The following is a 27,969-nucleotide window of genomic DNA, read 5'->3' as shown; positions in this document are numbered from 1 at the left end:
AGGGGGAGGACGGTTACAGATCCCATGCTGTGTGGCTCTGTGATCCTGTCTAAGGACCGGCGCTTAAGATCTGTAACTGCCCTCCCCCGCCACAAAGTCACAGAGCAACCCCCCCCCCCCAACATTACATCAAAACAACCTCCCAGACTAACCGGGGCAACTAGTCACTGCATCACTGCACTGTGTATGTGCCCTGCTGCTGTGCCTGCCCCCGACTATGTACCCTGCCAAAGGAGACTGTCCTGTCCAATTTCCAACCCCCTTTCCCCTCCTCCTCCAAAAGAACATGATTGAAACAGTAGTTAACAGAAACGAATTTTTTATTATCAACTACACATGGCATTGGGAGGTGAAACTTGGACGTGGGCTTGTGTCAGGCGGGAAGGAAAGAACTTTTCAAATTTTGGGAAATGAGAGCCTTCTGCTACTAGAGCTCTCTGCAGGGGTGGAGTGAGAGTTAGCAGGGACTCTGCCGCCTCTCCTTCTTTGCACTTTGGGTGAGGTGGGTATGGGACTTGGTGGCGGGGGAGGGCGGTTAGAGATGGACTGCAGCGGGGCTCTGTCCTCCTGCCTCCGTTCCTGCAGAACATCCACAAGGCGCCGGAGCGTGTCCGTTTGCTCCCTCAGTAGTCCAAGCAGCGTTTGAGTCGCCTGCTGGTCTTCCTGCCGCCACCTCTCCTCCCGATCCATGTTGGCTTGGTGCATTCGGGTCAAGTTCTCCCGCCACTGGGTCTGCTGTGCTGCCTGGGCTTGGGAAGAGGCCATAAGCTCAGAGAACATGTCCTCCCGTGTCCTCTTCTTCCTACGCCTAATCCGTGCTAGCCTCTGGGAGTGTGATTCCAGGCTAGGTTGTGAGACAGTCGCAGACGGGGCTGTGGAAATGGGAAAAAGGGAGTGAATTCCTCTGAAAGATAAATGTAGTTGTGAACAAAGAACATAGTCTTTCTCTGTGAACAAGACCATGCACAGCACCTTTCACATGCGCACTCAGCACAAGGTCGAATTCTCGGCCTTCGCATTCAGTGCCTGGGGTCTTGAACAGCACATTTGAGAAGCGAGGCAGCACAACGGAATTTCTGTTGCAGGCAGACATGGTAAGCCGTACACTTGTGGCAGTTTAAAACTTTTATATTACCACTGGCCTCATTTCACATTTAAATCAATGTCAGTCCCTGCTGCCAGCAATCCGGCAAGCGGGAACTCTGCCCCTGTCCCACCCCCTCGCGGCTGTCCCCGGGAATGATCCCTTTCGGCTGCCCCTCTCCCGCCTCCACCGCGTGGCTGCAAACCAGCGGTGACAGTTCTGTAAAGGAACGGGAAAGCAGTCCCAACACTAACATTCCCCTACCTAATTAAAAGCAGGTCACCATGGCCGACATCACCCTGATGAGGATCTCCGAGAGCGACAAAGAGAGAATGCTCCGGGAAAGCCTCCAAAGACCAGGGCCGTATGCCGCCCTGCTGTGCAGAGCAATGATCCCCGAGTACCTGATAATCTCGTGGCGCGGCAACGTGTCGTACTTCGGAGGACCCAATAAGGCCGCTCTCCCCAAGAACCTCATGCAACGGCTTTCAAGTTACCTCCAGGAGAGCTTCATCGAGATGTCCCAGGAGGATTACTGCTCTATCCCCGCACATATAGACCGCATTTTACTGTAGCTGCAGTAGCAGGGAATACACAGTAGAGCGGCTTGTGCAGGACAATCACTGAAAACCGGACATTGCTAGATTTCTTTTCAAAACTTGCACTGCCCCTTACTAAACCGTTAAGCGCCTAGGGCACACTAATCATGAACAACCCATTCTTTTAATTGTTAATATTCCTGTTTTGTTAAAAATAAATGTTTAGATGTTTACAACACTTACTGGCTGATCCTTCACCAGATTCTGTGTCCGGGGTAATGGCTGGGGACGCTTCGTAGGGGATCTCTGTAAGGGTGATGAAGAGATCCTGGCTGTCGGGGAAATCAGCGTTGTGAGAGCTGCCAACTGCCTCGCCCTCCTCATCTCCTTCCTCATCTTCCCCGTCCCCTAACATGTCTGAGGAACCGGCCGTGGACAGTATCCCATCCTCAGAGTCCACGGTCACTGGTGGGGTAGTGGTGGCGGCAGCACCGAGGATGGAATGCAGTGCCTCGTAGAAACGGGATGTCTGGGGATGGGATCCGGAGCGTCCGTTTGCCTCTTTGGTCTTCTGGTAGCCTTGTCTCAGCTCCTTGATTTTCACGCGGCACTGCGTTGCATCCCGGCTGTATCCTCTCTCTGCCATGTCTTTAGAGATCTTCTCGTAGATCTTTGCATTCCTTCTTTTGGATCGCAGCTCGGAAAGCACGGACTCATCGCCCCACACAGCGATGAGATCCAAGACTTCACGATCAGTCCATGCTGGGGCTCTCTTTCTATTCCCAGACTGCACGGCCATCACTGCTGGAGAGCTCTGCATCGTTGCCAGTGCTGCTGTGCTCGCCACGATGTCCAGACAGGAAATGAGATTCAAACTGGCCAGACAGGAAAAGGAATTCAAATTCAAATTTTCCCGGGGCTTTTCCTGTGTGGCTGGTCAGAGCATCCGAGCTCGCACTGCTGTCCAGAGCGTCAACAGAGTGGTGCACTGTGGGATAGCTCCCGGAGCTATTAGCGTCGATTTCCATCCACACCTAGCCTAATTCGACATGGCCATGTCGAATTTAGCGCTACTCCCCTCGTCGGGGAGGAGTACAGAAGTCGAATTAAAGAGACCTCTATGTCGAACTAAATAGCATCGCAGTGTGGACGGGTGCAGGGTTAATTCGATTTAACGGCGCTAACTTCGACATAAACGCCTAGTGTAGACCAGGCCTTAATCTCTCTGTGCCTCTTTCCCATATATAAAATGGGGAAAAAGTCCCTTTCTCCTGCCCCTTTTCTGCTTTGTCTATTTTGATTGTAAACCCTATGGAGCAATGGATACCTCTTATTATGGATTTGTACAGCACCTAGCATAAAGGGGATCTATTCTTAACGGAGGCCTCTAAGCTCTACTGTAATTTACTAGTACTAGAGAATACACTGTGCTGTGTGATGTTGGCTGTGCTAGTCTGCTGAAAGAGTGGTCCTGTGGTTAGGACACTGACTTTGGACTGTAGAGCCAGAATTTAATTTTCTGCCCCACCACAGACTTCCTGCGTGACCTCAGACTATTCATTTAGTCTGTCTCTCCCTCAGTTTCCCATCTGTGAAATGGGGCTAATGCCAGATAGAAATTCTCTGTCTCACAGGGATCTTGTGAGGCTAAATACACCAAAGGTTCTGAGATGCTCATATCATATTGTTAGAGGGGCTGTGTAAGATAGGTCATTACTGATGTCAGTAAAAAATGTTTATTGTGTATGTAACTGCGGTATTGTCGTGTATAGTCTGTGTATATTTTCCATTTTGCCTAGAGCAGCAAAATGCCCTGTAACCAACCCTGCTACCATGGAGTAATGAGTAGATACCATTTGTGACTTTTATATGTAACGTTCTATCTCCACTAGGTGTTAAGAAACCTTAGGTTGGAGAGCAACTTTTGTTCCTTTGATACCGTCTTGTTAACCAACCTTGAGGAAAGCACACATGGAACTGAACACAGTGTTAAAATTCCTAATATTCCTTGCATCTGAGAGGCCATAATTTTTTATTTTAGCACTGCCAAGAGGATAGGAGGAGCAGATCGCTGAAGTCAAAAAGTAGGGCACATATTCTCAGGGTTTCAGAAGTCACACATGTTCAGTCAACATATACATAAAGCCATACCAGAGCAAAGAAGAATAAAGGGGGAAAAAGCATGGAAGCTTGCACATTTCTTGCAGGCTTATGGCCTACAGCCCTGCATTGGGTGTTCAGAGAACCTGCGCTGAGTGGGAGGGTGTAGGTGTCATTGAAAGATTTATGGTTGACTCAGCTATTTCCCCCACATTTATGGTTTCATTACTGTCAGAATGTTTTCAATCTAATCTATGCCCAGACATTGTGGTATCTAGGCATTGCTGGAAAAACAAAACAAAAGATCCCCACCCAGACAAATAAGGGAAGCATCTTTCAACATCACTTTTATAGGTATTTTTTTCAATTTTCTGCAGATTGCCTTTTCAAGGTGTGTCCTATGAACCGATATTCTGCACAGAAGCAGTACTGGAAAGCTAAACAAGCCAAACAAGGAAACCATACAGAAGCAGCCTTGCTTAAGAAACTACAAGTAAGAGACAGGTTATCTGAATCTGTAGGCGGTGGTAGAATTACAATAGAATGAAACAACAACAAATACCTGGAGAATTGCCATTGGATGAGTATTATGCTACTATAGCAACCCTCCTTATGTACCCCTTCATCCACCCTCCTACTCCTTGACCGGCAGTGTTGCCCTTTACATCCTGTCTGTCCTGCCTTAGATTGTCAGTCCTTTGGGACAGGGATTGTATCTTTACTTATTGTGTGAAGCACTGGGGACTCCCATGACATAATATTCATTTATCAAATAACTGACTTAATAGGAGCAGCCCTTTCTTTTAATTTACTGTGTCATTTTAGGTCTGAATTCTAGGAGTCAGGCAAAGGGACACTTAGAGAACCTTTTTCCACACCTTCAGCCTGAAATATCTCCAGTAAGGCTGTTTTTATTGCCTTCAGTCTAGGTGGTGGCACTTTCTCACCTAATTGTCATTGGACACCATATACTTCCTCCTGTGCATCAAACACTGGATATGAGGAAAGGGTTCCTCTATTACTGAAAAAGGGTCTGCACAAACAACAGAATCAGAGGGATGATGATGGCTGGGTGAAACGTGATTACCTGTAGACATAATTTCACACAATGAAGGGACAGCACTCAATGCTACTTTCTAAAAGCAATGAAGAAAACCTCCAATGGAAGGTGGTGTAGATAGAGCAGGGGACTAGGAGTCAGCACTCCTTGGTTCTATACCCACCTCTGCCACTGACTCTGTTTGACCTTGAGTAAATCACTTTAAACTCTGAACCTGGAACATGTATTTTTTGAGCTGAATGCTTCACTTGAGCAGAGTCCCATTAAAGTCGGGAGGGGGAGGGTGGGTCTGTGTGGGTACAGCAGCATGCCACACGTTGTAGAATCAGGGCCTCAAGCATCTATAAAATCACTCACTAAAACTTAGCACAGTATTGCAAAGATTTAATTCTTTAAAGTTTTTTAAAATATTTTTGAGAATCTTGGGTAAAACATACTATATAAGTGGCATTATTACTGTGCAATTCTTTTTCCTGTAAGTTTTTTCTGATATAACCAGAAGTGTTTTGGTTTATACTGTCCATATATTTTATGCTTTTTTTTGTTTTTGTTTTTTGTTTTTGTTTAACATTTCAAATCTTAAAGGAGAAGATGGGAAGGTGGAACTGCTTTTTTTTTTTTTTTTTTTTTTTCCCCCTCCAAAATTCAGGCTGACATAAAGCACCAGGAAATATATTTCTTGTTATTGAACTTCTAAAATAGCATGCAGCTAGGACATGATCCGTAAACTATGAATCATTTTATTTTGGGGAATATAAGCCCTGAATGATTGTATGGCATCTGTGTGTTTATAGTGCACAAAATTATGATGCAGCAAGAGACTGGTGCTAAATTGTTTACATCAATAGTGCAGTAACAGCTGTAAATTGAAGAAGGCATTTTTAATGTGATGCCATTTCCTTTACTTCCTCACCATCCCAATAGCTGAATCCTAATATTGATTTCCTATTGAAATAAATGATTCTTTTACAGCATGCAGCAGAAATGGAGCAGAAGCAGAATGAATGCGAGAACAGAAAGTTGTTGGGCGAAATCGTAAAATATAGCAATGTCATACAGGTAAGCTACTGAGATGCATCTGCAGTCTCTCAGAGCTGAAAGGGAAACAGATGTTTCATGTCAGGGGTTCTTGGGAACATGAAACTAATGTTGCAATTCTGGTTGTCACAGAGCAGATAAACAAAACTTGGTAAAAGGTGTTATACTGTGTTTTTCTTTTTTTAAAGAATACCAGAAGTAGTGTATATTCATTTTCTAATGGTGTGCCACGATCGTATTTATCAATATGTAGTTATTGTTACTTTAGTCTGGAACATGGATGTAAATATACATTTCCATGATATACGTTGATATCATCATTGGAAAAAGTGCTATGCAACTTCATTTAAATCACAGGAGTCATTCTTCCTTCTTGACATAAATGTGAAAGATGTTATATTCTCAAGCTTAGTAAAACCTTTTCTTAACATACGGGGGCCTATAGTTGAATGATCTCATTAAAGGGGTAGTGACATTAAGAACAGTCCCAGGGAAGAGGGCAAAGGGCACCCGGATCTCTAGCGGTGAGTTTCAACTTGCCTGATCATTGTATCCCAACTCACTGTTGTTATACTCTGTATCTAAGAGATGTTGTGTAATATGTCATTGGAAAACTCATAACTCACCTGCTAATATCATTGTGTAATGTTAGGTGCAAACAACTGATGCAAAGTTACAGACATAAACTGAAATCATAATTCATAAAATGTGTTTGCCAGTCAAACAGGAGTTACTCCACCCTAAGCAAAGGAATGTTGTTTCACCTCTAGGCAGTTACTTCTAAAGTACTTTTGAAAGATCATGGAAATATATTTACAAATCAGATCAACACAGTTATCAAGCTAACAAGGGAGGGCGGGGGGAAGAAACAGCATGGCTACACCCCAGCAGGGAGGAGAAACTTTATCTGAGCTATAATGATGGTGGAGGGGGGTTCTAAACCTCAAATAGTAAGCAATTGAATCAACGGATTGAATACAATATTAGTGTATCATATAAGGAGGGCCCTACCAAATTCATGGCCATGAAAAACACATCACGGACCATGAAATCTGATCTCCTTCTGTGAAATCTGGTTTTTTGTGTGCTTTTACCCTAGACAATACAGATTTCACTGGGAAGAAAGTTTCTCAGATTGGAGGTCCTGACCCAAAAGGGAATTGCAGGGGGTCACAAGGTAATTTTAGGGGGGTAGCAGTATTGCCACCTTACTTATGTGCTGTCTTCAGAGCTGGGCGGCCAGAGAGCGGCGGCTGCTGACTGAGGGCCTAGCTCTGCAGGCAGCAGCGCAGAAGTAAAGGTGGCAATACCATACCATGCCATCCTTCTGTGCTGCTGCTGGCGGTGACTCTGCCTTCAGAACTGGGATCCTGGCCAGCAGCCACCGCTCTCTGGTTGCCCAGCTCTGAAGGCATTGCTGCCGCCAGGACCAGCACAGAAGTAAGGGTAGCAGGACTGCAACCCCCCTTACAATAACCTTGCGCCCCATGCCCCCAACCTCCTTTTTGGGTTAGAACCCCTATAATTACAACACTGTGAAATTTCAGATTTAAATAGCTGACATCATAACATTTATGATTTTTAAAATCCTATGACCGTGAAATTGACCAAAGTGGACCCTGAATTTGATAGGGCCCTACATATAAGGCCTTTTATGAATGCTTGTAACACACTGGTGATTAATATGATTGTAAAATGTAGTTATTAATACTGTAAGAGGAATTATGGATATTTATTGATCTTATGTTTTAAAGTGTGTGGCTGAGCAAAGCAAGGAATAGTTCCTGCCCAGACGGAAGTGGGGATGGGGGAGGAGGTCTAGGGAAAGCTATTTACCTGTCTTCTATGTAAATTAAGCATGGTAGGATCAAAACAATGGAAGCCCCATTTATATACCAGGGGAAGCCAGCAGGAATGGAAGTGTGTTGGGGTCTCTTTGCTGGCTGTAACCAAAGCTGGTGGAAATTGCTGGGGGGGCTGCTGGGATCAAAGGTGCTGAAGCAGGGCTGTCTAGCACACAGACATTCAGGGTGTGACCTGCATGCTGGTAGGCTGTTGGTGAGAGGCTGAGGTTGGCAGCTACAGCAGCAAAGCATTGTGAGGCACCTAAGGTTACAGGGGGAGGGTGATGGTCCCACCCCTCACTGGTCTGGATTGGCACCTTGCACTGGCCAGACTGTGAGCAAGGTGTATATGCTATATGCCACATAAGTGATCACTACACTGTTTTCTTTAGGATCATATACAAGAAATATTTCCTTGGTTTATTCTAATGTACCTCAATCTTTTTTTCTAGTTCGATTTTTGTTATGAAAAATTGCCAATAGCTTTTTAAATAAACCCCTGACAGAAAGGCAGAAGGAACCCTAATTATTTGTTTTATTGACAGTTACTGCACATAAAAAGCAACAAATATCTCACCGTCAATAAGAGGTTACCAGCTCTCTTGGAGAAGAATGCTATGCGGGTGTCTCTGGATGCTGCAGGGAACGAGGGGTCCTGGTTTTACATCCAGCCGTTTTGGAAGCTGAGGAGCGAAGGTGACAATGTAGGTGAAAATACTGAATCTCAACTAAGTTGTTTAGGGAGAAAGTAAAGGGATGCAAGAAGAAGAAGAATTTTGTAGTTAATGGTATAAGTCAGGACTCAAAAAGCACACAGAATTATTTCTAAACAATGTCTTTGCTGAATATACAGTACATAAATATATAATGTCACCTCAAATGCCAGAGGGAAGATAACGTCCTGGGTTTGGTTCTACACTGGTGATGCACAGTGGGTAAGAGTGTCAGCTGGTGTAAATTGGTGTAACAATGACATCAGTGGTGCTACACTGATTTACACCAACTGAGTACATCCTGTTGCACATTGGGGGGGGGGGGGGAGGGGGTGGATGATCTAGGAAAAGAGCCGGTAGATTCTGAAATGAACTCACAAAAAGCAAGAACATTCAGCATATAGGGCAAAATTCTGTTCTCAAGTCCATAGAGCAGATCTCTAGCAAATATGCTGCACTTTTTCCATGCATTGAACTCCTTATACCCTCTCAGGAAAACTTTGCCTAACTCTGAGAGGGAATTGGATTTGATAATCAGGTGGGTCCTTTCCATCTCTATCGAGTATGATCCTACTATTGAGTCCAGGCGAGTCTTGCATGTTAGTTAAAGATAGAATGTAAGTAGAGATCATGACTGCAGATCTAAGAGAATTGTGTCCTAAGCTTGAAACTCACTCCTTAAATCATGATCCACATCCACTATGCCAGTTCACATCCACCTCTGAGAGGGCCAAGTTCCGGGTTTGGCAGCTTCACATTGCAGACCTGACTGGGGATTCCTGGGCCGGCTCTTCAGTTGTGGAGTGCTAAGCAAATCTCTCATCAGCAGTAGCCACGTACAGTAGTACTTTCTTAGACCACAATAGTTTCTTATGAAAATATTGATAAAGTATGCTAGAGGGAGTCGTTACAATGTATTTGATTTGTCTAATAGGTCACACTGTAACCCAGAGGTAGGCAACCTATGGCACGCGTGCCGAAGGCGGCACGCGAGCTGATTTTCAGTGGCACTCGCACTGCTCGGGTCCTGGCCACCAGTCCGGGGGGGCTCTGCATTTTAATTTAATTTTAAATGAAGCTTCTTAAACATTTTAAAAACCTTATTTGCTTTACATACAACAATAGTTTAGTTATATATTATAGACTTATAGAAAGAGACCTTCTAAAAATGTTAAAATGTATTACTGGCACGCAAAACCTTAAATTAGAATGAATAAATGAAGACTCAGCACATCACTTCTGAAAGGTTGCCTACCCTTGCTGTAATCTTTGATTCAGATTTTCCCATTAATATGTTTGGATGCAAAATTCAAAAATAATATAAACCCAAGGCTGGATCCTTGATTTGGTTATAGGTAATACATTTAAATTCAGTTTAAGAACTGTGAGTGACACAATGAGGATGAAATTCATATTTTATTATATGATAAAACTAAAGCAAGCATGTTTTAAAGAAGTACAGTCTAACAACTGAACTCTGCATTTATGCTCACATTTCTAAGATGAAAAGACACTAATGGGTGATCAGTCCCTTGATGAAGGAATGGGTGTTGGGTCCTTCCTTTAAGCTCTGTATGATGTATGGAACGCTCCATAAATTGGAAGCTACCCTATTTATAGTAAATTATAATATATTAAATCCACCTTTTTACCATGTGTGTTCTTCAGCTGCCGTATTTAATTATCAGAACCTCAGAACCAAAATATCATCATCTTCTTTTTTGGCTATTAATATCAAACAACATTCTAATTATCATTTGTGTCAATCAATATTCCAAAAGATCCAAAAATTCCCCTACAACACTTGCTAAAACCGGTTAAAACAAAAACATATTTACTACATGACCCAAGGTTATGCCTTGAGTCACTACTATTAATACCTTTTTATTCACTCATACTAACAAACTTAACTTTAGGCCTAAAGTTTAGGCTTCATATTAGCTAAAGGCCTATGCCCTACTTGCATTTCAACACATTTTCAGTTAGCATAAGTAAATATTACCCTCGTGGTTTAGAATAGTGGCTGCTTAGAATTGTGAGATTTTTCTTTTTAATAATAATAATAATAATAAAAAAAGATTTTTAATTTGATCTTACACTGACTTCTTTGGAGCACTTCCATAGATATTTGGCACCATGATTGAACCATATTACTTATTGCATTCTAGCAGTCTAGTTTGGATTCATTTATTAATATCCAGTTAGGTAGATGTTCTAGAAACTGATAGTAGTTTTGTCCCAATTCTGCAGTCCTCCATCAAATAAAGCTCCATTTGACTTCTATAGGAGATTTGACTGGTAAGGACAGAACCTGCTCCGATTGAAGTGAATGGCAAAGTTCGCACTGACTACAATTAGTGCAGGATTAACTCCTTATTGACTGCTGATTTTGACTCTCTGCCAATTAAACTTGTTTTGTGTGTGGTATTGTGATAAGCCAAGGGAGATGGATATGCACAGCCACTCACAGTTGGTGCTCAGAAGTCTGCAGAATAGTGGCCTAATCCATCTGTCTGATCTAATTATAGTAGTATCTCAGTAGGTGAAGTCAGGGCCGGCTCCAGGGTTTTGGCCGCCCCAAGCAGCCCCCCCCCCCCCAAAAGCCGCGATAGTGATCTGCGGCAGCAATTTGGTGGAAGGTCCTTCGCTCCGAGCGGGAGTGAGGGACCATCCGCCGAATTGCCGCTGAATAGCTGGACGTGCCACCCCTCTCCGGAGCGGCCGCCCCAAGAACCTGTTCGCCAGGCTGGTGCCTGGAGCGGGCCCTGGGTGAAGTTACTCCAAACTCCTATTGGACTTCAGGGTTGCTCTAAATTACCACAGCAGCAGTGGCCCCCTAGGGGCCATTTTGCTGGCCCAAGATTGCCAGAGTACAATGTGTTCTGGGCATGGCTTCTGCCACTCCCAGCACATCCTCTGCACCAGGGGGCTGGGCAGAGGAGGGTTGCATAGAACTGGTGATTGCTTTTTGCAAGAGGAGGCTTCAGATGCCCTGTTAAATCAGCTTTCCATAGCCTTTGCATCCTGAGATCTGGCCCAGAGATTATAGGGACATAGTTAGGCTCTCATTAAAGTCAAAGGATAGATTCTTATTGACTTAATGGTGAATTGCATCAAACCCTAGAAGATACCTATTTGGGTTGGAAAGTGAAAGAGTTTAGACCAGGGACTCGTTAATTAATTACTGCCACAAAGTGAGAGTGGGAAATAAAACTAAACCAGTTCAGGTGTTTGTAGGAGTTAGTTCCTTTCCAAATCTTTGCCTGGGTCAGCACAGCTGTGTGCCACTCCTTACTTCTGGCCCTCCCACCCCCATATAAAATCAGCTGTTAGTTCTCATGAATAATACCTTTTTTAAAATGGGATGCTTGATTGTGTTAGCTCAGTAATTTTGTTGTTGTTATAATCCAGCTGTACTTTCAATGGATTTTGAAGTCCTGATTCAATTCTGCAGGATACAAGCCTGATGGTTTATTTTGGTTAATGAATTGTCTGATCTTAACTTCTTACATGGTGTAAGTAAAGTCTGTATAAAGCATGGCATGCAGGAATGTATTGCATAAGTAATGCACTTTAAAGGCACTTTTTTCATCCTTGTTTTGGATTCCTTTAGTAAACTTTTTTGTTTTGGATCTGCTAGGATTTTGACATGTATTCTGAGCATGATGACACCTTGTTTTGTTACCGGTATTTATTTAACTATTGTTAAACAACTGGAAACTTGTTTTCACCCCCCCTCACCCCGCACCACCAATGGGCCAAATTCATTAGCTTTGATTTCAGTGGAGTGACATGAAGGATGAATTTGGCCCAATGTGGTGTCAATTGCATTAAGTTAGCAAATGCAGAAATCAACTTTGTGTGTTTGCATTCCAAAAAAGCATGGCTCTCGCAGCATTTCTCAGGACACGGATCACAGTTTTTAGTAGTCACTTCCTAGTTTTTGCCTATATGCGTGCTTAGACTTGCTGTGAACACCAAAACCAAATCCCAGAATCAACACCAAAGTTTGAGCAGGGCTAATAGTATTATTTTACTTGGATTTAAAGTATTTCCTCTGTTAGATTTGAGTAGAATTCTTGTCACATAAATCTGTTGTTTTTTAGGTTGGAGACTGTTTTCCCCAGATCTGGCTGTTTTGTGCAGCTCAGGCAGTGCACAAGAGGTGGAATCTGGCTGTAGCTGACTGGCTGGCAATTCCTCCAGTAGGGAGGGATCCGTCAGTTGGCATAGCTGGCATCTGTGATGACCACCACCCATTGTGTAGGTGCCTTTCAGGACAGGGGGGCAGACCATAATTTGCTTTCAGTTGGTATATGATCCTTTAGGGCCCATAGCCAGCTGGGGTAAGTTAGAGTACTCCTTAGGCTGCTCTAAGTCAGATCACACCTGGGGTTGGGCCACAGCCACTCACTTAAGCTGATCTGATGTTGCCCCCCTACCCCAAAACAAAACAAAACACCCTGGCCCCAAGCCTCTAAGGCTGCTGTGAAATCAAAGACCTAATGATGGAGAATTTTTATTGATAGCAAGGGCTGGAGAGGGATCTTCCTCACAATTTCTGGACTATTTTCCCAAGTTTTACCTACCATCTGACTGGCAGTGCATGGGAACGAAGAGCAGTTAATGCAGTTTTTATCTGGATTGGTTTGTTTTTACAGACCTGGAATTGATAGGTTCATAGGGCCACTTTTCCACCCACCAATGCCTACTGAATCAAGCAGCAAGCTCACTGAGCGTGCTGAAACTTGTTGGGATGACACTTTGAACTTGAGCCGCTCGCTGGAGGATGTACTTGCTTATCTGGTTGAAAAAAATTCCATGGTCTCTGAATTGTCCTCAGAATAAGTTGGCCAAGCAAAGGTCCAAGAGCATCATCTGAGCTGAGCCCTAAAAAATGTAGCATTGCTCCATTTTATTGGATAATTACATGTGACTAACTTGACATTTATTTCTGGCCTCCAGATAGTTGTGGGAGACAAAGTTGTACTGATGCCAGTCAACGCGGGGCAGCCTCTGCATGCCAGCAATATAGAGCTTCTAGATAATCCAGGCTGCAAAGAGGTGAGTTCAGCAAAAGCGGGATAGTTGGCAATTCAGAATGTGAACGCTTCCTCCTTTTTTGGTATGCTCAGCTCCCGCATGGGCTAAAAGCCAGCAGCATACACCAACTCTAACACTGCTGATACTACCCCTGAGAGAATGGCCCAGCTACTTGACAACCTAAAAGCAAAACATGCCTGATTCTGCAAGGAACTGACAGCTTCCTGGGAGCGGTTGGGTACCTGACACTCTTACTGATGTCAATGCGTGAGGCAGGTGTTTAGCACCTCTCAGGATCAGGCCTTTAGGCTCTCCTGTTAGTAAGCACTATAACCAGTCATAAACATTTGGGCCACTCTATATCCATCATCATTGCCACCCATCATTATTTATTAGTGTTACTGTATTAGATGGGAACCCTTGTCATGGACCAGGACCCCGTTGCCCAGAACAAAAAAGATCTTACTGTACCATTTTATGTATTAAAAAGACTAAATCCGTGTTAAAAGAACAAACAAACCCTCAACCTATAGGTGTGTATATATTTTTAACAGGTAAATGCTGTTAATTGCAACACAAGCTGGAAAATAACTTTATTCATGAAATACAGTTGCTACAGAGAAGACGTTCTTAAAGGAGTAAGTATGAGTCACATTTTTGTAATTTTGTTTGTATTTAATTTTAAAATTTGGAACAATTATGCCATATTCAGGTTAATTGCACCTAGGAGAAATATTACAAAGAACTAGAACCGGAAAACCACCTTACAGGAACAACCATAGCTATCTTGCATTATCTAGGATCCTCCACCAGTGTCCCACACCAGTCCTATATAAAAATGCAAAGGAAGAATACTGGCTTACTGTTGAATAATCTGAAATTTTTATGTGTATTGTAGTATATCCCAAAGGCCCCCATCAAAATTGAGGACCCCCAGGGCAAGATATGGTACAAACACATGACGAAACCTCTGCCTTGAACAGCTTCCCCCTCTTAGTTTCAGCCAAGATGCAGAAAGCGATTGTAACAGGTAGTAGGAGGGAGTGGGGCATGAATGGTGGGAGTACCGGTTATAAGATGCTGCTGCTATAAAAGTGAATGTTGTGCACAACTTGTGGGCTCTGAATCGCTTAATTTTATTTTAAATAAATTAATATCACCAGTCCCCACGTGCTCCCAAACTAGCCATTATCAACTGGCAATTTCATAGTGGCAGTGGGTTTTGAGGAGGAATGTGAAGGAGGAAAGAATAGGTGCTTACAGAACTGTTTGGGGAGGGTGTTTCATGCTTACGGGAGAGGTGGAGGACAGCAGGAAGATGCCTGTGGAAGAAGCAGATGCTGGAGACTGGCATCGTTAGCATAGCAGAGGGGGCAGGACACAGGAGCAGTATAACACACTTGAACAAATAAGTAGGGTGGGGTCGACTTATGAAGTGAGGGCAAGAAGATAGTCTGATGCAGTGGAAAAGGGGAAACCGCTGGAGGGATTCAGAGTGAAAGAAGGGTTACGACAGGCAAGGATGTTGACCTCGAAAGGTGGAGGGCAATGCAGGTGCCAGGGAGTGCTGAGAGGAGGATGTCGTAGTAGTTACAATGGGAGTGGTGAGGCTGGAATAAGAATTTGAGCTGGGTGGGCGTAGAGAGAAGGCGGAAGCTTTAAAAATTGTGGCGGAGGAGGAAGTAGTGTGACTTCAATGCAGCTTGGATGTGTGGGGCAAAGGAGAGGGAGGGGCCAAAGTTAACATGGAGTAGCAGGGCGGACAGAGAAAGCACAGGGAGTGTGTCAAGTTTGGCGGGGAGGGACCAAGGTCCTGATCCTCCCCCACCCTGGAACCTTATGCAGTAATTTACACTTGTTCCGAGGCCACTTGACATGATGCCCGATCAGAATTTCTAGAAGTTTACATGCATCTGGCAGAGGTGTAAACGACCACACAAAGTATAAGACTGTGGAGGATTGGATCCAAAGTTCAGCTTTAGTCAGCTTTAGTTCCAATTGACGGTAAGACATCCATGAGGAAACGTCGGGGAGAGACATGCTGAGATGAGAAGGACAGGTCAGGAATGGAGCATAAAGATGGTAATTGAAGAAAGGTGAGCCAATGAGATCCCCTAAAGAAAAAGTGGGGAGAGAGGACAAGAGGGCCAAGCCCCCTCTCCACTACCAGAAATGATGGGGGAGAAGGAGAAGGCCCCATTGAAACAGACATTGCTGGAACAACCAGATAGGCGAAAGGAGAACTGGGAGAGCACAGAGTTGCAAAAGCAAATGATGATAGGTGGTTAAGAAGGATATGATCAATAGGGTCAAAAGCATCGAAGATTTCAAGGCAAATGAGGATTGGGTTGAGGCCTTGCGATTTGGCAAGCTCTGCAGTGAATGTGACTCTCCATCATCACAGCACCAATGCTCAATTCAGCATAATTAGCAATCTGTGTTAGAAAAGGCCTAGGACAGGAATAACTGGGTATTGCTGTCTGTGTTGAGGTGCATTGGCAGAACTGTGTGAAGGGGAAGCTTGTACAACCCCTGGTTACAATATGCCTTATTCACACTTCTCGAGTGTGCTGTCAGCTATTCATTTTCACCAAGCACTATTTTTGATTAAGCATAGTTAGAAAACCAATTAAAAAAATTCCTTAAACTTAAAAATTACCCCAAAGTTGACTAGTCATCTTTTCATTGTCCTGCTTTGAAATAGATTTTATTTTCATTAATGTTTCACAGGGTTTCGATAAGAATAGACTTTCAAGTCAGTAGCCTGTCTACAGCCTACAAAACCAAGATGTCTTCTCCCCTTTCCATGAGGCCCCAGCAACAGGGAAAAAAAAAAGTCAAAGGTCCCACTTACTCAAGTGAAAAGTAATGTGGACTCTGTTGATGCCAGTGGATTCATATGGCTCAGATTCTGGCCCAACATTTCCAATCACCTTGTCTTCCATTTGGTAATACTTCCCTTTCCTGTTCCTTTAGGGGGATGTTGTTAGACTCTTTCATGCAGAACAAGAGAAGTTTCTGACCTGTGATGAATATGAGAAGAAACAACATATTTTCCTTCGTACAACATTGCGTCAGTCAGCCACTTCTGCAACAAGTTCTAAAGCACTGTGGGAAATAGAGGTATTTTTGCCTGTTATAAATATTTTAGGATGCAAAGGACAGTACTCAGTAAAAATGCATCATTCCTGGCCATTTGGTATCACCATATACCTCCCAGTAATTATTCTTGTTTTTATGAAGCAGTGTGTGTAGGATGAACACTTAAGAGATGCTTTATTGCTACAGTCATGTGGGAGAGAAGATTTTTTTTCTTGCTGTATATGTAGCTGCACAGAAGCAAAGTAATGGAGGGTCAAATTCAGACCTGGCATAAATGGTGCAACTTTATCAAAGTCAATGCAGTGACACTGCTTCTCCTGAATCTGACCCAAGATAGGTATATATGGAATCTCACGGGATGCACATATTTGCCATTAATGACACATGGCAATAGAGTACGGCCCCGATTCAGCAAATTGATTGAGTCCATTCCTCTTCAGCAGAGCCTGTGCTTACAGTAAGGCTTTGCTGAATAGGAAGGCTTTGCTGAATTAGGGCCTAGATTAGCAGGAGTTTTTGTTTTTGATAGAAGAATAGGGGCAATTGATATGTCTTAGAACCTTACTTCCACAGTGTGCAAGGATCCCAAACTGCTAGACAAACGTTACACTGTGAAAACAAAAGGCTTCTTACTTGGTCAAACCCGCATTTTTGCCTGGGTAGGAACTGCAGGAGTGGGCCCTGCATATCTAGGGATCACTTAACTCATTACTGAGAAAAAAGGCAATGCCAAACTGGAAAGTAGTAAGTAACACTACAAAACAGTGGAAGACATAAAGGAAAGAATACCCTGGCCAGCTCAACTGACACTGAGGAGATTTGGCCAGACAGAATGTAATTATCCTGGTGTCCTATATCCAGAACAGCCTGATAATTAGCAAAAAAAAAGTGCTATGCAGTTTATATTGTTTGTATTGGTGGTATAGCTGTGTTGGTTCCAGGATATGAGAGAGACGAGATGGCTAAAGTAATAGCTTTTATTGGACCAACTTCTCTTTCAGCAACAGAAATTTTTAATAAGAGAAGGAGACACAGTGTAATCTGCTTTTAGTAATGCCCATGTAAATGTGGAGTAGTGCCATTTACTCTGTTGGATTCAATGGAGTAACTCTAGATTCACACATTATAGGCGGCACATTTTCTTGCAAGCAGTGAAATATAAATGTAAGTAGTTATGATCCGTGGCAGATTTAGTGTAAGCACAGAATTTCACCCTGTAGTAAAATATTTTATCATTCCATGATGAATTTACATTGTACAGAATATTGACCGCATTAGCTATTAAGGTTGCCAATTTTGGTTGGACATATTCTTGGAGGTTTCATCACATTCTTTAATTTCTGGAAACTCCAGGGCAATCCGGGAGGGTTGGCAACCCAATAGCTATAGTAGAATTAGTATTTCAGCATAATGAAGATAGCAGTTTCTCTGAATGGGCTGTATTGTCCATGAGGTAGGTATTTTTATGTGGTCCTCATGATGGCTGGTATGACTAATAATCTGTATTTCTGTCTGTAGGTTGTACATCATGATCCATGCCGTGGAGGGGCAGGACAATGGAATAGCCTGTTTAGATTTAAACATCTAGCCACTGGGAACTACTTAGCTGCAGAGGTAAGAACAGCATCTAAATAATTGGAAGCATGTAACAAAACTGGATGAGATCCCCACATACCAGGCAACCTTGTGCTGTGCATTCTTCTAATTCAGAACTGCTAGAATATTCTCTATTACTGGACAAATATAAGCTGGTTTAGGACAACTTCTGTCTTTAGTTTCAACTGTGTCATTCACTGTTGGGTCAGATTTTGTCACCAGTTACACCAGTGCAAACCCTACTGATGTTGATTGCTATATTTTGATTTAAGATGGTTGCTTTTTTTTTATTTCGGTGTTCTTGCTTCTACTTGGTCTTGGGAATGTTGTTAGGATAAGTCAAATACTAATTTTTGCTGGCCCAGACAGCTGCATACAGATTAAAGCTTTCTGAGTTCAACTGAACACAGGATAATTACTGAGGCGGATCAAAGAAATGGGAGAAGGGACAGTAATGCAGCTTCTGTAGACTGTGCTGACAAAAGAGAAGCCCTTAGGTGTGGTTGGTTTTTTTTTTTTTTTTTTTTTTACTCTTTTGGGTTGAAAAAGATTTCCATCACACTAATGAAAACTAGGGGCCAGATCTTCAGGTGATGTAAAGTTAATGGAACGACATCGATTTACACCAGCTGAGAATCTGGCCCGAGGTATCTTAGAATTGTGCGCTGTAAGAGCTTGTCTTGAGGGGCAGACTTGTTATGTCATGATATCCTGGTATTTGTATCACGGCAATATGTCGTCATTAGACCTGGTTGAAGTTTTCTAAAATTCAATTAACTTTGAATTTTGAGCAATAACCCCCTGCTCCCACAAAAAATCCCCCCCAAACACCTACCAGAATATTCCACAATTTTTTTTTTTTTGGGGGGGGGGTGGGTTCTGATGTGGTGTTTTGCCTGCCACCCAAAAGCAACAAAATATCTTGCCCCCCCCCCCCACACACACGTCCCCCCTCCTTCCCTTCCCCCAAAACAAAAACCATCTGGAAAAATCTGGAGGAGAGCAGTTACTGAGAAGCTTCCTCAGTTGTGATCCTGAGTTTGTCTTATTGAAGTAGTTATGAGCTTTATTGATCATGTTTATCTGCTCCATTTTAGGCCTGGTTGTACATGTGACATTGTACTGATATGATTTTCATATTGATCTGGTTAAACCAGTGCAGTGCTATGTGTGGACATTCACATCAATTTAAACCTGGCTTATATCAATTTGGCTTGTGCTTGCAAACTAGCTTGTGCTTGTAAATGTGCACGTGCAAGCTATACTCATTTAACCAGTTTTAAACCAATATGAGAGAGTCCACACACAGGTTGTACTGCTTGAACTAAACCACTGTAAGTTAAACCACTTCTCTGTGTGTAGACAAGTCCTTATATCTACACACTACTGCCATAACTCACAGAATCCTGTCATGACATGCACTGAGTTCAGAGTGAGACCAGTTGTGGATTATCAGGAGCATTCTCATATCTAGTTATTGCCAAACCAAGGTCAAGAATACGAAGAGTGTTCTCCCCAGGACATTAAGATACCAGTCCTATTTTTACTTTAAGAGCTGTTGAAGTTAGTAACCTTTTAAACAGCTCTGATATAAACCGTGCATAGTATAACCGGGACTCTGGTAAACCTAAACTCCCTGTCTGGGTGAATGTGGAGCAAGGTACCTGAGACAGATATTGCAAGCACCTGCAGTGTCTTTGGGGACCAAACTGTATTAAGTTTATGGATGGTTTATGTATCATTGTGGACCAGTGATTCTATGCTACTCTGGGGAGGGTTACTACAGCTCCTCCAGGAACTACAAACAGCAGGGGGCGATTAAGGCTAATCATTGACACTGTGAACACCTTCAGAGAGGTACCACCTCTGCGTTGGCTTGCAGATACTGGGTCTTCCAAGGACCAACAGCCACAGAAGGGGTTTTGGTATAAAAAGGCTGAGTTTAAATTGGCACAGGGCTTTTTTTGATTCAGTAAACAGGATTCTCTGTTCAAGGGGAGTGGGGAGAAACCTTTGCAGAAGGGTTGGAAGGACTTTGGCTTACAAGGGCCCATAAGGCTGATGCGTGGCCCCTGGTAAGCTTTTAGCACAAGTATAGGAAGGTTTTTTTATCTGTTTTTGTTTTCTCTGTACTGCTTTTTACCCTCAGAATAAACATATTTTGCTTTGTGAAGGCTGTTTGATTACTGGTACACACTATTGTATCTTCTGGAGAGAGGTTAACCACAGGTGCTGGACCTTGGTCAGATCTGCTGGGGAAATCACAGTGAGGTGCAGAGGGACTGAAAGTCTAAATCCCTGGTCTGGAGGGGGAGAGACATAGGTCTCTGCCCGAGATAGGTGGTGGCTGGGAGTCTGAAACCTTAGCCCTCAAGGAAGACCAGGAGGGAGAGCAATGGTGCAAGTTAATCCTGAAACTGTGACATATATAGTGGCAGCGTGTGCTGTCTATGACAATAGGGAATTGCCAGTAAAGTGCCAACAGCAGCACTGAATGCGAGCAGTGTAGAAAGGAAAAGCACAGAGAAAATCCTCATCTTTTCAGGAAAGGGATAGCAAAAATAGAGATGTGGGGGAAAATAGGTTATGAACAGCTTAAAAAAGTCAGCTGGTTGAGAAATGCAAAGAAAGGCAGCTCAACGCTGAGGAATGGACAAAGGCACAGCTGGGCAATCTGATCTACTGATATACTTTGAGGATCGGAAAAGGAATGATTGTGAAGGAATACAGGGAATGCCCAGTCCACTTGCAGAGAATCCAATGGGCAAGGGGAACTCTTGGAGACACCTCCCTAAAGGGAAGCAGTGAGGAGGCTGTCAGAGGCTGCAACCATGCTGCATCCAGACTGAAGGCACCGCTGCGGTAGGAATTGTGGACAGACTGACAGAGCAAAAGAAGCTACAGTTGGAGAGGGACAAACTGCATCTGGAAGCCCAGCTGCTTGCAGACTGGGAATGAGAGAGAGCAGACCAGGAGAAGCAGCATCAGCATGAGGAGAGAGAGAGGACCACTAGGAAGAGGGGAGAGAGACAGAGAGAGAGAAGGAGCGTCAATATCAGCTCAGTATGGAGAGACTGCACCAGCAAAACTCTGCTCCAGTAGGTGGAGGCAGACTCCATATGCCTATTCCAGCTGGGTTGCCTCCAAATTATTTCCCTGCTTTAGGAAGGGGTAAGAAGGATGGATTTCAAAATGGGGTGTAAATTGAGCAAGGGGGCAGGAGGACTTGGTACGGTATCTGACTCCATTGCTGTCGGAGAAGGCCCTAGGTGTTTTCAACCGTATGGACATAGGGGACTGTGACGGAATATACCAGGCCCTGCCACACCCCACCCCAAAAGAGGGCAGTGGAGAGGGTCCTTCAAGCTGTCTAGAGTGGCTGACAGCTACAGAACCCCGGGCAGGGCAGTGCTACTAGAAGCTGGGGAGAGCGAGAAGGAGCCCTGAGCTGGTTGCCGGGACTCCATTAGGACAAGGCCCTGAGGTCAGGGTGAAGCTGGCGCAGGGCTGCGGGGAAGTGGTCCAGGGAATTAGAGAAGCTGTGCAACATAGTTAAAGGGACTCAGCAGATGGCTGCGATCTACAGGGTTGGTGGGCTGGGAGCTGGAGTAGTGGGTTGGCCCGGGTCTCCCCCAGCCCCCGTTAGCCAGTGTGGGGAAGTGGCCTGTACATTGAGGCACCCCAGAGGGGGAACTGAACTATAGTGGCCCAGCTGGAGAGCTGTAGCTAGGAAGCCCCAAGAGGGCAAAGGTGTTGTCCCTGCTCTGGGATGGAGCAATGCCCCAGGGCTCCCTCCCTGGAAACAAACTGAGAGAGAGTGTACACGCGTGTGCACTCGGCCGAGCGGGAGCTCAGAAGAGGTGAGTGCACCCTGTTACAGGAACTATAAAGATTAATTTATAGGCATATAAACAACCCTTGTTGTGAAAGTTTAAACTGACCCCTGAAGCATGTAGGAGAAGGTTTCAGGGAGTTTAAAAAAAAAAGAAAAGAAAAGGGGCATATAACCTATGCTGAGGTGTCAAACCAATTAGGAGTTGTGTAACAAACTGGGGAACTGGTTGGGAGTTTACCATAGTCGATGAGGCATATGAATTAATGGGTTTAGAACAATTCTACAAACTTTGACACTCCCACCCCCCGCAACCTAAAAATCATTGTTAACAGACAAGGACCTTAGAAACGAAACTAGCTGCGACATGGCCAACCAATATGTGGATAGTCGACCTGAGTTTGATTAAAAAATTCAAGCAAAAGCTGACCCCAACCGGGACCTGAAGGAGAATGGACTAAACACAGACTTGGGGGGAGGCAAACCCTAACTGGGTCTCCAGAAAGGAATCTGGGGATCTGAAATGGTTTTATTGCAACAAGAATAGTCATAAGGCGATACACTATATGGGCCCGGATAGACCAGGGGCTGGTGGTAACCCGCAGTGCTGGCAAGTGGCAGTGACCCCACCTATAGCAGAAGCAGATCTGGCCTTGATGGTTCAGTCAGTAAATCTCACTCTTTCAGCCCCCAAAGGGGACTCAACAAAACATTCTTTCCTGGTTGAGGTGGTTGGGGGGAAAAAGCTGAGAGATACTGGACTGAAGTAACTCTGGTGCTCCCAGAGATGGTGGACCACTAGCTATCCCTTATAGACTCTTAACTATTCAGGGATAATGGGAACCTTCTTTCCAAGTCCTGGCAACTCAGATCTATCTGAAACTGGGTGACAGTCAGGGACCTAAGGATGTTGGCGTGCACTCCCAGCTGCTGGTAGAGGTCTTGTTGGGGAATCCTGGCCCCAAGCCACTTGTTTTCTACTTTTGGCTCTGAGTAATTACACAACAGCTAGGAGCACCAGAAGCTCCCAAGAAGTGGGGGCACAACCGATACCCAAATGGTGGCCCCTCCCCCAGCCCCACCTCTTTTCCCCCCCCCCTCCCCGAGGCCCTGCCTGCCACTCACTCCTCTCTGCCAACTACCAACCCCCCCTTCCACCTTCGCTCGCCCTTATGGCAGGCAAAAAGTGGTGGAGTCGTGGCCCCCTGGACCCTCCATTCCAGCACCCCTGACAAAAAGCCGACAGGTGGAGAGGCAGCTCTGTGCTGCTGCCTGACACCGTGAGTGCATGCCCTAGGGTTGAGCTGGGTCCTGCTGATAAACTGACTTCAGAGGTGGGGAAGCGAGTCCCAAGGAGCAGGCTGAGCCTAGCCTCCCAGCTTCTGATCTGCAAATCAAGTAGGAACAATTGACTGACCCTACTCTAGAAAAACCTAGGGTGGCTGCAGCTCACTCCCTTATCGCCCTGGGACAGGAGGGCACTTAGAAATGTTTCTGGGGGGATCAGGGACTGTTCTGTAGAGTGGAGGTCCCCCTAGGAGTGTTGAGACTGTTGGTAGCACCACAAAAGTACTGACTTAGGCTACTCAGCCTAGCCTATGATGTATCCTTTTCAGGGCACTGGGGAATACATGCACTTACTCCGGGATTTCCACTGGCCTGGGTTTTTGAGTACAGAAATACTGTAAATCTTGTGACTTATCCCAGAGCACGGGGGAGGGCCAGGACAAGGGTAAGGCTGCCCTAATCCCTCCTTCCCATTCTAGAGGAACCCTTTCAGAGGGTTGCTGTGGACATTGTGGTCCCCTTAGCAAAGTTACCTGGCTATGGAAAAAGTGTATTTTTGGTGCTAGTAAATTACCCCATCTGCCCACCAGAAGCACTAGGCCTGTCCTCTATAGAGGCAGACAATGTGACTGATGCTTTGCTAGAAATATTCAGCTGGGTCAGGTTTCCCCATGAGGTTCTGACCAGAGTGTGAAATTTGTCTGCCTTATTTGGAGGTCTTTGGGAGAAATGTGGGGTTCAGCACTTCTGGTAATCTCCCAACCCCCCAGACATAGGGGCTGGTAGAGCGATTTAATGGAACCCTTAAAATGACGATGAACATTTCTGTGGACTAACACCCTGGTGACTGGGATAAATGTTTATCTTACCTGCTATTTGCCTATCATGAGGTTCTCTAGGAAGCCACAGGATTCTCCTCTTTCAATCCACTCCATGGGAGGAGGGTATTGTTCTCCTAGACTTAATGAGGGCTGAGTGGGAAGGTACATCCTCTCTGGAGTGGGAGTCAGTGGTGAAATACCTGTTCACCTTCAAGGAAAACTCATTGAGATCATGTGGGTCACCTGAGATAATCTAGCTATAGCTTAGGAGAGACAGAAAGTCTGGTATGACTGAAGCGAATGTGCTAAGACATATTATACAGGGGACCATATTATGGTGCTCATTCCAGTGCCAAGGAATAAACTCCAGGCAGCCTGTGAAGGCCACTTTAAAATAATCTAATAGCTCAGTGAAGTGAACTATGTGGTGGAGCTGTCTGATTGCTCACGCCAGATCCAACTGCATCATGTGAATGTGAGGAAACCATATTCTGACAGTGAGAATCAGGTCCTGGCCATGTGCCAGCACTGGGAAGACAGAGAGAGCATCCCCCCCCCCCCCCCCCCGCAATAGATCTGGTGGCAGGAACAGGGGCCAACCTCTCCCTAGATTGTACATGCCCAACAGCAAGCAGTGATCACGAGGGTACTGCAGGCCAAACACCAGGTGTTTTCCAGTAAGCCTGGACACACCTCGCTTGTTGTCCATCAGGTAGAGATGGACCTAAGGGTCTAATTAAAAGTTCATCCTTTCAGGGTTACCGGGAAAACAGCCCAGAGCTTGGGGCAAGAAATAGCTGATATGCTAGAGTTAGAGACGATCCAGTGATCAAGTAGTCCCTGGTCATCCCCTGTTGTATTGGTACCTAAGAAAGATGGGTCAATGAGATTCTGTGTGAATTATTGAAAGCTCAATACCATCACTCTGTCTGATGCATTCCCCATGCCTAAAACAGACGAGATACTGGACTAGTTGGGAAGAGCCCAATTTCTGACCACAATTGACCTTACTAGAGATTATTGGCAGGTGCCTTTGGACTCTGATCCAGGGCTTAAATGGCGTTTTTCACCCTAGTAGGGTTCTCGGAGTTCCTGGTCCCATCTTTTGGCCTCAAGGGGGCTGTGACTACCTTTCAGCAGCTGGTAGATCAGTTATTGGATGGGGGTGGATGAGTTTGCCCTGGCTACATAGATAATATTTTTAACTTCAGCCAGACATTGGAAAAGCCCATGACCCATGTAAGAAGGGTGCTACACAGCATTCAGACAGCGGCCCTGGCGGTAAAGATGGAGAAATGCAAGGTGGGCACAGCAAAAGTGGTATTACAGGAGATTCGTCCCTTGCTTTAGTACTCTGACTGCTGCTGTCACTGATCCGTGTAAAATAGAGAAGCCAGACAAAGTGTCAACAAGCCGTCTGTGATCTGAAGGAAGCCCTTAAGTACGGACCTGGTTCTGGTAAGCCCAGACTTTAACAGCCTTTTATGGTGTTCACAGACACCTCTGACGCAGGGTTTGGGGCTGTGTTGGTGCAAAATGATGAAAAGTGGGGTGATGCCCCATTGAGTATTTGAGCAAGAAATTGCTTCCCCAACAGAAAATACCATTCAACAACTGAAAAAGAATGTTTGGCTACAGTGTGGGCGCCCAGGCAGTTGCAGCCGTGTCTATTTGATCGACATTTAACTGTGTACACTGACCACTCATCCGGTTGCATGCGATGGAAGGGACAGATGCCAAGTTGCTATGGTAGAGCCTTATGACCCAAGCTTATGATGTGGAAGTGATTCATGGGAAAGGAAATGCAAATTTGGTCTCCAATGCTTAGGCCAGAAAATAAGCCAGTGGGTACCCCTAGGGTACCAGACACCTTTGCTACTAACTGCTACTTTATGGGGGAGCTGTGACAGATACTGACTGCAACCATCTGTATGACCTTGAGCAACCACATTGTGTGAAGTTTATGATAGATTTTATTGTATTGTTGTGGGCCAGGGATTGTGTACAGCTCTGGGGGTGGGGGAGGGTAGGGTTAGCACAGCTGCTCCTGGAGGAACTAAAAACAGTGGGGGAGGGAGGGAGTGATTAAGGCTAGTCGCTGAAAGGTCAAACACCTTTAGTGAGGTACCCCTTCGTTGGCCAGCAGATACTTGTTCAAACTGGGTCTTCCTGCGACCACCAGACAAAGAAGGGGCTTTTGGTATAAAAAGGATGAGTTTAAATTGACACAGAGCTTTCTTTTGATTCAGTAAACAAGACCTTCTCTCCAAGGGGGGGCCCCAACCTTTGCAGAAGGGTTGGAAGGACTTTGGCTTACAAGGCCCCATAAGACTGATGGGTGACCTCTGGTAAGCTTTTAGCACAAGGAACATTTATAGCATAGGGAATGTTTATTGTTTCATATTTTTCTTTGTACTGCTTTTACCCAAAAGAATAAACGAATTTTGCTTTGTGAAGGCTGTTTGGGAACTGCTATGCACTGTTGTAGCCCCCAGGGAAAGGTTAATCAGAGATGCCCGACCCCAGTAAGACCTGCTGGGGAAATCACAATGAAGTGATTGTGCAAGTCTAAAACCCCAGTCTGGAGGGAGGGAGATGTGGGTCTCTGCCCAAGATAGGTGATGGCTGGGAGCCTGAACCTTGAGCGGGTGCCCTTGATGAAAGCCAAGGTGGAGATCAAAGGTGCAGTTAACCCAGAAACTGTGACAATCCCTTTGCAGCTTGCTGGCCAGTCTCACTCCACTGCACAGAGTGCAGTTGTCTAGCTTGTCTGAAGCCAGCTGGCTCTATTCTATATTTATTATTTCTATTACAGTGCTGGCTAGTGCCCCCAACCGAGATCAGAGCCCTGTTGTACCAGGTGCTATGCAGACATGTTGTAAAAGACAGATCTACCATGAAGAGCTTGCACACTAAATAGACAAGCCTAGAGTAGGAGAGGCATTTCTTCACTGCCCTTTTGAAGATGGGGACCTGAATGGAAATTTTCAAGTGCATTTCAAGAGTGCTGGCTGGCTCTGCTTTCATCTCAGATGTCATGTGTCCAAAGGTTTTAACAGGGGCATCCTAAATCTTCAGGTAAATGGGGGTGTATGGCAGTGTGTGCTGAAGCGAAGTTTAGAATCTTTAAACCTCTGTATTGGCTTTCCTGAGGAAATCACTGGCAATAAGATTCTCAATATGGAGAGTAGCATAGACGCAGTGCAGTAACAGCTGGAAAAGAGTTCAGGTTGAACAAAGGTTATGCACTGTGCCTTGAAAGCAGCATTAACTACTGCATCTGTGAAGTGTAAAAAATCTGCTAGTGGAGATATTAAAGGTAAAGCTGTAATAAAAACCTGTGAACCGCTTTTTGTACAGTTCACATGTCAGGCACGACACGCCAGCCAGGCATCCACCTCAAAGATTTATAAACAAGCAGGCAGACACGTAATGTGCGTGAGGTAACTTTTAAATCAGTTGGGCAAAGCTTACTGAGTGCTTATCTGTACTCTTGCAGCAGAGAGAGATTACTCATGCCATGAATTAGCAACCCCGTCACATGCTGGCATCACTTGTTTTTGTTTAAGCCTCTATGATAAAGATATCTAGCGTGGAATAATAAACACAAACAAAACAAAAATTCATGACTAACTTTAAACTTTTTTTCCTCCCCAGCATATTGATACAAGTTCTGTCACAGTTGAGCTATTGTAAATCATGTTTCACAACTGGTGTTTACTTGTTGCATCCTTCTGTACGTCGGTTTGGTACGTCCCTTGGAGGGCTCTGCAGTAAAATGTGGGTGGATGGGAATGACTCCCAAGTGATTAGTGTTCAGAACTCTGGTCCCTGAGGCCCAAATGCTCCCCAAACAGTGAAATCATAAAGCAGCACTGAGCTAAATCCCCTGCTGGAAATATCCAAGGGT

General features: G+C 44.7%; 2 protein-coding genes across 17 annotated transcripts in view; one reads left to right on the top strand and one right to left on the bottom strand.

Annotated features, from left to right (window-relative positions):
- ITPR2 (inositol 1,4,5-trisphosphate receptor type 2) overlaps window positions 1-27,969 on the top strand; it is a 337,706-nt gene that overhangs the window by 60,550 nt on the left and 249,187 nt on the right. For all 14 annotated transcript variants that reach the window (XM_065569077.1, XM_065569053.1, XM_065569071.1 and 11 more), the window contains exons 3-9: window positions 4,101-4,216; window positions 5,756-5,842; window positions 8,211-8,369; window positions 13,344-13,442; window positions 13,976-14,059; window positions 16,398-16,544; window positions 18,042-18,137. In XM_065569077.1, the coding sequence (XP_065425149.1) occupies window positions 4,101-4,216; window positions 5,756-5,842; window positions 8,211-8,369; window positions 13,344-13,442; window positions 13,976-14,059; window positions 16,398-16,544; window positions 18,042-18,137 (788 nt within the window). The remainder of the gene's footprint in view (window positions 1-4,100; window positions 4,217-5,755; window positions 5,843-8,210; window positions 8,370-13,343; window positions 13,443-13,975; window positions 14,060-16,397; window positions 16,545-18,041; window positions 18,138-27,969) is intronic.
- LOC135975903 (myb/SANT-like DNA-binding domain-containing protein 2) lies at window positions 303-2,572 on the bottom strand. Of its 3 annotated transcripts, XM_065569132.1 has the most exons (3): window positions 1,867-2,572; window positions 1,582-1,659; window positions 821-872 (listed from the first exon to the last, which is right to left on the bottom strand). In XM_065569132.1, exons 1-2 carry the CDS (start codon window positions 2,441-2,443, stop codon window positions 1,625-1,627), a joined length of 612 nt encoding a protein of 203 aa, XP_065425204.1. In that variant the 5' UTR covers window positions 2,444-2,572; the 3' UTR covers window positions 821-872; window positions 1,582-1,624. The 3 variants fall into 3 exon arrangements, with proteins under 3 accessions (XP_065425194.1, XP_065425204.1, XP_065425199.1); XM_065569122.1 differs by lacking the exon at window positions 1,582-1,659 and having other exon boundaries at window positions 303-872; XM_065569127.1 differs by lacking the exon at window positions 821-872 and having other exon boundaries at window positions 1,478-1,659.

Source organism: Chrysemys picta, chromosome 1, assembly GCF_011386835.1.
Source record: "Chrysemys picta bellii isolate R12L10 chromosome 1, ASM1138683v2, whole genome shotgun sequence".
In the NCBI taxonomy this organism is placed as follows: domain Eukaryota; kingdom Metazoa; phylum Chordata; order Testudines; family Emydidae; genus Chrysemys; species Chrysemys picta.
This window is presented reverse-complemented; position numbering and strand designations above follow the sequence as displayed.

Excerpts from the sequence above, each read along its gene's own strand:
- LOC135975903 (XM_065569122.1), bottom strand. The coding sequence starts at position 2,443 with ATGCAGAGCTCTCCAGCAGTGATGGCCGTGCAGTCTGGGAATAGAAAG. Across the intron at positions 873-1,866 it reads ATCTGGTGAAGGATCAGCCA|CCCCGTCTGCGACTGTCTCA; the intron begins GTAAGTGTTGTA and ends CCATTTCCACAG.